Source organism: Magallana gigas, chromosome 5, assembly GCF_963853765.1.
Source record: "Magallana gigas chromosome 5, xbMagGiga1.1, whole genome shotgun sequence".
NCBI classification, from domain to species: domain Eukaryota; kingdom Metazoa; phylum Mollusca; class Bivalvia; order Ostreida; family Ostreidae; genus Magallana; species Magallana gigas.
In genome coordinates this window covers 22,398,000-22,408,757 of record NC_088857.1, presented here as the reverse complement: position 1 = coordinate 22,408,757, position 10,758 = coordinate 22,398,000, and the positions used below count along the sequence as shown (strand labels likewise).

The 10,758-nt window shown below is 34.1% G+C and overlaps 1 protein-coding gene across 1 annotated transcript; it reads right to left on the bottom strand.

Moving 5' to 3' along the window:
• Nucleotides 1–1,563: 1,563 nt before the first annotated feature.
• On the bottom strand, nt 1,564–10,517 carry LOC105326938 (buccalin). Its single transcript, XM_011427180.4, has 2 exons — nt 10,385–10,517; nt 1,564–2,956 (listed from the first exon to the last, which is right to left on the bottom strand). The coding sequence occupies exon 2, from the start codon at nt 2,931–2,933 to the stop codon at nt 2,097–2,099; it is 837 nt and encodes a 278-aa protein (XP_011425482.2). The 5' UTR covers nt 2,934–2,956; nt 10,385–10,517; the 3' UTR covers nt 1,564–2,096.
• Nucleotides 10,518–10,758: the final 241 nt, after the last annotated feature.

Here is a 10,758-nt window from a genome sequence, read left to right as displayed (position 1 = left end):
GCAATTGAAAATCTTTTAAAATTTAAGAAAAATTCCTAAAAATTTGAAAAATCTAGTCCGAATTTCCTCTGTTTTGCTAAAAGTCCAACTTTGTTTAAGCCTAATTCCATAATATAGTAAAAATATCGACTGTTATGTCAATAACAATTCATTTCATAAATACGTTATTTGTTTAGAACAACGTTTACTCCGACATTAAACTTAACAACAATTCTGATTTGAGAACTCAAATCTTGAGTAAACAACGTTTGAACCCCTGATGGGACCCCAGTATTGTCATTGAGGTTACGCTTTAAATAAATTAAAATCTACACTGTCTTAGTATGCTTGCATGGTCGCGTAATTCTTGAGAAGGTGCTTAAACATTTGTTTATGTTTTCTAGGTTAAAATGTGAACCCCTCCAGGGACCCCAGTATTAGTTCGGGGGTGATGATTTTTTTTTTACAGTTAGAATCTACATTATCGTTGAATGTTTGCACAGTTATCTCACAAATTGAAGCCTTGTAATTTTTTAACAGAATTTAAAACATCTTCCCTATATGTTTTCTATGTTAAACTTTGAACCCTTCTTGGGGCCTCAGTGATGGTCTGGGGTTCATGGTTTTCCAAATATAGAATTAACATCATTTAAGGATGCTTGAATAGTGATATAACAAATTGTAGCATTGTAGTGCTCTAGAGGAAGAATTTTAAACATTTCCCCTATTAATTTCTATGTTAGACTTTGAACCCCTCCAGGAGCCCCAAAATAAGTCCGGGGTCACGGTTTTTATAATTTAGAATTTACAGTAGCTTAGGATGTTTGCATAATAATCTCACAAATTGTAGCATTGTAGTATTTGAAAAGAAGATTGACTAAACCTTCTTGGGGCCATAGTATTAGTTTCGGGGTCACGATTTTTAAAATTTAGAACTTTTACTATATATACAAGCTTATGTATAAATATTGGCATTTCTGGTGCATTGGTTATTGAGAGGAAGATTTTTAAAGACACACACCATATTTTCACTGTATCGTAATAACCTCCCTTTTAAAAAGGGTTTTGCCCTTAATATTATCAATTTATAATTCCCTTCCCATTAGGATGCTTTATACCGAGTTTAAATAAATTTGGCCCAGTTTTAGAGAAAAAGGTATAATGTTATAAGTTTACAGACAGACAACAGGTGATGAACCTTGAATTCATGTGAGCTAAAAATAAAACCCGTATAAACATGTCCCAGAGATTTTTGTATTTGATAAGGAGATTTATCTTAACACTATATTAAGAGCGCTGGATGGTCGTGGCCATTTTTATACTGTTTTGATCTCCTTTAGTGAAGAGCTCTGTATTCAGATATTTTAAAATTTCCAAAATTAAAAGCTAAAATTTATTGAATTTTCATTTACTTGATAATAGTTTATTGCATACAAATCATATCTAAAAATTTAAGGTAGATCTAATGGTTAATTTGATGACCATCAAACCTCCTTAAGAACTAAAAGGAGTTTCCGCGACAAAAAATTGATAGAATATATACAGAGAATGATTAACATTCGCTAACGAAAAACAACTTCGTAGTATTTCTTTACAGCTTTATTTCGTATCCTTAGCGTCAACATTGACATCTAACTCAATTGCATTTAGCTAAATTCGAACAAACTATATGGCAATTTTAGGAACGAAAGTGAATTCAATTCATATCATATGACTCGAAATAGATTGTTAATAATAGAATTCGCTTTCTACACATTATATCATTTATGTTTATAAAGAAGATTTGACAAACAATTGCACACATGTAGAAAAATATAGAAATATCCCCATTGTTACGCTGCCAAACCGATACTACCATATAAATGTCCATGAATAAATCAGACTTGCAGATTGATTTAAAAACATTTTTAACCGAGCGTTTATAAATCCTACGAAATCAAATACGTTTGATTTCACTATAGTCCTGTTGTTTTCATGATCCTGTTCCAGACAAAGAAGAATGTTTTAGTGGAAATGTAGTTTATAAGACTAAAAAATCATAACTCTAACACAATTCTGTAGATATGTTAATGCAATAGCTGGACCCTGAAGACGTCATTGTACGGTTATTACGAAATTTATCTTCGTCCGAGTCTTGCTGCGAAAGAGAACCTATCTATTCCTCTGGTTTGGGTGTATATCGGGCTACCACCTTGCCTATAGTACCAATAGGGATATAACCGTTTTTGCTCGAATTTTTCATCCTTGTCAGCTCCTTGAATGTTTTCCTGTGAGTTTCCAAGCGTATCCGCCCGTTTTCCAAGTCCACCAAAAAATCCGTAACGATCGAGTGCTCGTTTTCCGAGACTTCCAAAATATCGATGAGAGTCCAGACGACGTTTCCCAAGATTTCCCATAAAGCTATACTGGTCAAGCTTTCGTTTCCCAAGTGTTCCTACAAACCCATAGCGGTCTAATGCCCGTTTTCCTAGCCTGCCCGCAAATCCATACTGATCTAACTTCCTTTTTCCTAATCCTCCCATGAACGAATATCTATCTAAAGCTCTTTTTCCAAGAGACCCCGCAAACCCGTATTGGTCGAGCGCTCGCTTTCCAAGTCCACCGAAAAATCCGTATCTATCCAAAGCTCGTTTCCCAAGTCCGCCATAAAAACTATACCTATCCAGTCCTCGTTTTCCCAAACTACCAGAGAATGAGTATCGGTCTAGTGCACGCTTTTCCTCTTCTGTGAGGTCGCTTAAGTCATCTGCTGTATCACTGTTTCCGAAATCAACGTCGTCATCTGCAGGTTGTTTAGGTGAAATTTCTGCTTCTTTGTTTAAGAATTTGATATTTTCTAAATGTTTCGTATAGTCGTCATTGTGTGATGAGATATGTTGTGAAACGGTCAACACAAAAACCTGAACAAAACAGAAGAAACCAAACACTGTTGTAGCATAGTTCGTAGACCACATATCCACTGGTCCGAATGAAATATCTGTAAAAAGAATGAATGTATTTTTAAAACAAGTCAAACAGAAAAACCTCACCCCCCTCGAACATCTTAGCCGCGATTCTGTTTGTTTCATAATTGCTCAAATTATGGTCATGTAGTAAAGCTCTTCTAAGAGCGTTCCCCTTGCAATGTGCGGTCAAACAATCTTTGATCGATTCTTTAAAGCTCATAAACACCAGACTGTACATGTTTTTTTCTTCTTGAGATTTTGTTTCTGGTTTCTATATTATAAATATTGTTTTATCCTAAGTAACTAAATGTCATTTAATATTTTTTTTCTGAAACGATTAAGATATTTTTGTTCCTGGTTTCTATAAATGCCAAGAACTATATATAATTGTTTTATCCTAAGTAACTAAATGTCATTTCATATCTTTTTTTTCTAAAACGATATAGATATTGCTTTTTAAATTAGCTTGGGTAACAAGCGGTCATTTCATTACAAACAGTAGTGAACACAAGTCAAAGTAAATTACTAAACGAGTACAAAATAATACGAAAGCTTATAACCTGCTTGAGAATGCTTGGGAATAAGATATTCTGTAGTAAATATTTGGAGAATTTTGACAAGGAGCTTCATTGATTTACCATAAGCACGACTTTAATCAATTTGTCACATGTCTAAGTTTTCAACAATACATCGACATACGGTACCGGTAACTTGTCTGTCAATTTGGTTATACAGATTTTTATCAAATATCTTGCAGTACACTCATTTTTTGCGCTTTGTTTGCCTATAAAGTTGTAAGAACAAACTATAATTGTAAAGTGGCGTCATGGTCCCAACTGCTTGCTAAGTATTAAGGGAGTCCTTTTTCCCAGTGAGCAAAGAGAATGCTCGAGGTCTGTTTGTTTACAAATATTTGCCTACAACATTGATGAGTGCTTTACTCTCTATCGATGGTGTTTTCCAAACAGTGGCAGTGAGTACTAGTGCGAACAAGAGCGTTTAATCAAAATTATGCCCTAGCATTAATTACTGCACCCTGTCTCGCTGTCTTTTTATTGGGTTCACACACACAAAACGACATTTCATTAGGTTAATTGCATCGGATATGAAGGTGTGAGACCAAACAGAAAGCGTATACAATTTCCCTAAAACTTATTAAAATCTGCGACATAGCGATTATAAATATTTACGCTCTCGCGTATAATTCTGCAATTTTCTTTTATCCTGGGTTATATCGATGCGAAGATAAAGTAAAAATAAATAATCACACCTACATCTGGTAATTAAATATGGTTTGATTAATAAAGTATCGACTGACACACCGTCATAACCTGAATATCAGATGAAAACCTTGTTATACATTAATAAGGTAAATAAGGTAATACTAGTATTACAATTTCGAAATTAAAATTTTGTCGTTAATTAAGGAGATGAGAGAGAGAGAGAGAGAGAGAGAGAGAGAGAGGAAGGGGGTTGCTGTTGTTGTTGCATCTTTGGTTGCTTGGTTGCTAGAATATCCCATTATCTACAAGAACACAACAACCACAGTAGGATTTCGGGTTTCGAAAGCTTCGAATATCAGTTAAGTTTATATATAAAGTTTGATGGTATAAAATTACGTTTGAACTTTGTTTCATCAGTTTTACCAATGAATAATTAATAAGTGAAAGTACCAAAATTAAAAAAAAAAAGGAGAAATCCATTGTAAAACTATCCAATTAAGATCACAATAATGTTATATTGGGTCCGGGTCGTTTTCTCCCCCTGTTATTTGCCGAGATAATTAGTAACTCTACGCGATAATAGGCCCGAATCAAATGATAAATTCCGTGAAAAGAAGGGGGAAATTTAACCTCTTCCGTCTTCTAATCACACACTGCTTGGATTCAAAGATATCAGCGGCCTCGGGCGTCAATAAAAGACAGACTCGGCAGTGTGGACAGAGGTTTTCAGTTTAGAGAAGGACGACTTTGATGTGGTGGGGAAGAGGAGGGGTTAAAGGCTTATAATTAGCGCAGAAAAGATAACAAACTCCCCTCCCAGGGCTACATCTAAGTTTCACATGTAAGGTTTCGTAGTGTACTTCGTTAGTTTCGAACTTCATTGAAGTGTAATTGAACAGAATTGTTGAAAAGATCTATTGCAAATAACAATTGAATTGACTTATAGGGGAGATGGATTTCCCAGAAAAATATCTGATTCAAAGTTTTTTTGTTATTTTCGATCGTACATATTTCTTAACTTTTCTAATTTGCGTTTTGAACCTACATGTGTATCAGTTTGCTCTTGAAATTTTATTATTAATCTTCAAAATGGACAAAAACAGCATTCTCTCAGTAAAAGGGTATATTTCTGCATGGTTTTTGGCCTAGATATCCATCAGGACCGGAGTATTTCTTAAAAAGATTTTTTAAGGGACACCCTGTCCTTGGGGTCGAATTTTGCAAAAAACCTACAAAAATTTCGGAAACTGATATCTATCATAGTGATCTATATTTACACCAAAACGTGTAAATTCTGGAAAGTTCAGTAGATTAAACCACTAGCTATGTAAAACGTTATGGTTTTTTTTGTGCTCTGGTTCGATTCCATCCGTGGAAGTACTTTTTCTTTTTTTAATTTAATGGCATAAATAAACGTATTTTTTTTTTTTATGCAGAATTGTGCATTTTGTATATCAAGTTTTTTTTCGATCTTCCTTAAATGCATATTTGCTGTTTAAATTAAAAATATGGATTGAAAAGATTATACTTAATAAATACATGTAAAAGCAATCAACCGGTACTATACCCTTTGTTTGAGGACAAGAATCATTCACTCTGTGTTATTCAAAAAGCAAACATAACTCATACTGCCCGGACAGCTGTGAAACATTTTTTTTCAATAACTATACATTATGAGAACTAGAACCCAAGAGTTTACAGAGTATGACCGAAATTCATGAAGTAGAACGGAAATCGGTATGTTTTTTTTTTGCAAAGACAGAAAACAATACCGGTCCTAATGGTCAATTCAATTGTTATTCGCAATAGATCCTTTATTGAGACAAATGATTACGGCATTTAAATGAAACGTGCAATAGTGCGTATGTAAATAAACTATTGGACTGTCTGCAACGTGAAATAAAAAGTAAGTACTTCTTTATTTAACATGTTTGTTGCCACTAAGAGAAACTAAGACCTCAACAATTATCAGTGTTTAATAAATGCAATTTTCTTATTAGGATTTGAGTTGAGGACTGAGTTTAGTGATTTGAAAATTGTGATGACGGTGGGCCTGGCCAATTAGTGTACACAAGATAGAACTTGCATGTATTATAGTGGATAGAAATATACTTTTTGGGGACCATTCTATGGTTTACTAGCCACAGCTATTAAAATTTAAGATCTGGAGGATCAGATGAACAACTTGCATAGCTACTCCACTCCGCATCTAATATTAAAAGCCTATGTGCACTTCTTGACTCAGCTGTCTTCTGGTTCTCTAAGTAAGTAGTATTGGGACCAATCTCTCTCAGAGGCTCCTGTTTTTATTGCCCGGCATAAAAGAACCGATTTGTAAACCGAAACTGAGCATGGTTGTTAGAATTTCCCAAGGGTACTTAACCATCCAAATAAGCGTCTGACTAATGTTTATCGGTATTGACACAACTTTTCAACGACTTAGAGGTTCGGTGATTCCAGTGTTAGGAGAATGAAAATAGACGTACAACTGTCAAACTCTCTGTGTGCCTTTTTAAATTTTTTTTTTCAGGCGGGCGGACTTGTAAATGAAGTAAAGAATGTTGCAATTAACATTTAAATTTTTTATAGTTCAATTTCGACGTAAATGCTACGGAATTTACTCTTGAAATTTTTATAATAACCTTTCTCAGAAAAAAAAATTATTTGATTTTTATTGGATACAATTCTTGAGCATGCAAGCGAAGAGATCGTGAATTGATTATTATTGAAAATGTAAATAATATTTTAGAATCCGATTGAGTAGGTTCGTTAATTATCGAGAGGGGGGGGGGGGGGGGTAAACGATACAGGTATATATTTTTTGATTTAATAAATCAAATAATTTGAAGGAGATACATGTATCTACGCTCTAATAACATCAAATCATTTTATTCGTACATGATTTTTTCATACTAATGTTTAACTTACAACCATGCGTGCGCTGTAATGCCTAATTTGACGTAAATATTTAATAAGCTGAGTTCATATAAGTACTCTATTTTCATAAAGAATAGTAGCATCGAAAACTGCATCATTTTTACGCAAACTGTTAACATGTAAGTTGACATAGATAAATGATCGAGACCTCTACAGCTTAGACCTTTAAAATGTGCTCTATTTAAGCATGAGTGCAACAGGTTTTGAGGAGCAAAACAAAATGAATTTTAACTTCATTGCAAATTAAGGGAAACTGAAATAATTTCCCAGCATCGTGTCTCGTTTTAATTTTAGTTTTGGAAAAGTAGTACTCTTTGTGAAAATAAATCTACATAAACAGCGAATCAAACAGGCAATGCAATAATGAATAGATAATTACTGGTCAACAATAAATATATGACTATTACGTATGACAATCACTAGACAGTAGTGGGTCAATTTTTACACCAGAATTAGTCTCGTCTTTTCTATCAAAATGCTTTTAGAATATGCATATTTCACGGGATTCTTTAAGTATAAGTTTAAATATGTAGTTAATGACTTAATATCTTAGTCAAAATGGATTTATAGTTGATGGTCTATCTATTATCTACTCTATAAAAAGTTCGATGAAATCTTGACAATTGTCCTTTAACATCAACTTACACACACACAGAGAGAGAGAGAGAGAGAGAGAGAGAGAGAGAGAGAGAGAGAGAGAGAGAGAGAGAGAGAGAGAGAGATTGGAGTAGCTCGGTTGTCGCTGCCGTTGTTTGACATCCATTGGTCACCTTAAGTGTGAGAGATTTGTTGATACAATTTATCACATCTGTCCCGTCGCTGCGACATTTTCTCGATTTAACCAAAGACTCTGCGAACGGCAATCAATCACATAGTGTTCAGATTCCCAGCATTTCCAACAGTGAGGAGGGAAAGGAAGGCTCGGATAAACCAAGAAATAAACTCAACCAAGTCCCAACTATACATTGTTATATCAATTTTGATAATTAAGGCTGAACAAATCTTTTTTTTTCTAATTAATGTAATGCACAATTATTACAATAGCTAAGAATTCTACCTGTATTAAATTTAGCTCAAAGGAACTGCAATAAAACAATGACTGTTTTATCCTGGTTTGCTTGCTCGTCCAATTTGTAATTTCTAACTTTGTACAATCGAAAGATTAACAATAATTTCCCCCGTTTAACTTCACCATTAAATGACACCCCCCCCCCTTGCAAAAAAAAAAATTTTCGAAGTAAAATATCGTAAAAAAATGGCCTTTAAAAGAGAACATAAATTATGATATCTTTGTAACGCTATTTGATTTGTTATATGTGAATTAATTAATACAAGCAACTTTTTCACAAAGCTACGATGAAATGCACTTTCAATGTACATTGCGTTTGTGTGCATTCTTAATTTGTTATTCAAGAACACAGATCGTTCTGACTTTGTACTTACTGATAGAAAATTGAATATTTATGAATGAATTGAATTCAATAGCTACGAACTTTGCAAAAAAAAACAAACCCAAACTGAGATGGGTTAGCTTTTATAATACGCTGTCTCGGTTTCATTTATAAAGCTTTAACTGTCCCAAACCCAGATAACACGATTACAAAATTTGTAAACCTTCATCATATGCACGCTTTGCTCTTGTTACACGTGTTAAAGATCCTTCCGTCAGTTGGAAGCTTTTGATGTGCAGACAATGAATAGGATACTCGGTTAGTTTGTAGTTGTGGTTAGTTTACATTTCTAGGATTGTTGAGGGAAGCGGTACTCCATTAACAACAATTAACTCCTTGTAGATTGAGATTGAGAAAGAAAAATACCCCCACCAATATTTACTTTGTTGTCGATAGATTCCGTTTTGCAAAAAGACTTAAGTTTACAAACATAAGAGTGTTTGATGGTCTTGGCCATTTTTAGAATGCTTTGACATCCTTAAGAAAACTATAGGATAGTACCAAAATTTAAATGGTGAACTATATGAGTTTTTTAACTAAATAATTATAGTTTATATCTATACAAATTATATCTTAAAAATTTAAGGTTGATGGTATATTTGTTGACCATGGCCATCCACTGGCATCCAGCCTTTTTAAAAGCTACATGTATAAATTACAGCCAAAAAAGTTCCCAAAAATTATAACTTAAAATTTAAGGTAGATTTGTTAATATATGTTGACCATCCAAACATACAGCCAAACAAGTTCCCAAGCCAGATAGTTTCTTTAATTTTCGGTTCAAAGAATTGACGAAATTAGAGAAAGTAGTCTCTAATAGAATAGGAAAGGAGGGGGAAAACGGTGGTTATTGACGTCCGTAATTGTTTTGTCGAGCTCTTTGTGACAACAGACATCTCTGATGACTTGTAAAGATCTTCAAACGTCTTTGAATGACCTGAAGGCAGCCCTAAACGACTACAATATTTATCACAATTAGAGTAACGACAACGGGAAATGAAAATCTTCAACACTGCGGCTCTCGGTGCAAGAAGCAAAATCTTTATCTAACAGAGGGAGTGGAGGGGGGGGGGGGGGGGTAGGAGAGAATATCACTTCGTTTTGGTCCATGAACTCGGTAAGGGTTGATATTTAATAATTTACACGTCCTATCGCTGCAATATTTTTGCATGGTTCTGATTTGGCCAAAATGGAATGCTATTTTGGTTCAATTAAAATCACATGTACAATTTCCAAAACATATTTGGAATTAAACTAGCTTTTTAAGAGACCAGAGTCATGGACTTGATAGAATATTTGGTTTTATGCACATGATCATAAATATGTTTGTTAGGAACCCATTAGCATGATGTACGACATTTGTTTCCATAAAAGTTGGTAAAATCTCTGCGTCTTCGGATTTAAATTACATCTTTTGACATCCATTAACATGTTTTCCCAATGTCAAACCAAATAGTCGAAAATCGGTATTACGTAAAAATGAAGAGCATTGTCAACAACAAATATCTCAGTAACAGAATTGAATAGCCACGAGTTCTAAAAAGAAATTCCCAGTAGAATGCAACCATTATTAGAGTACTATTAACTGTTTCCCCTGTTTTGCCACCATTTTCATTATATGATAAAAGAAATGACACGTCCCAATTGCAAGTCAAAAACGAATTCATTTCTTGCAGGCTTCTTTAAAAAAATGGTTATATTCATTTTTGTAAGACTTGACATAGCTTCATATGAACACATACGTTAATGTATATAGGATTATTTATTTACGTATTTTCTTCTTATTTTCTACAAGATAAATGCAACAAATGGACATCTACATAATCATTATTTTCTCTCTGTTCCCTACCTTATGAAGTCCTCTTGTTGGAGAAAAAAAACACACCGACGTGTATGCGAAGTTATCCCAGGATCAAAATAGTTCCCTCCAAAAGCCAAGCTGTACTCAACTTATCTAGTATTATTAATTTTTTTTAACTCCGACAATATTTTTAAAAGTTTCACATCCAACGTCGAATGCTTTCGATTTATATTGGAAAAAAACCAAAGGGGAGGGCGATTCCAAATCGATCCTACCTAGGGCGCCAATAGTGGAGAGAAATTGTCAATCAATCGAAGTCAGGGAAACACGTAAATAGCATCTCCCCCGTAAAGGAGGCGGATACTTCAGCGATAACACCATTGCATGCAGTAATGAATAATAGGTAATTCGATTATTAACAG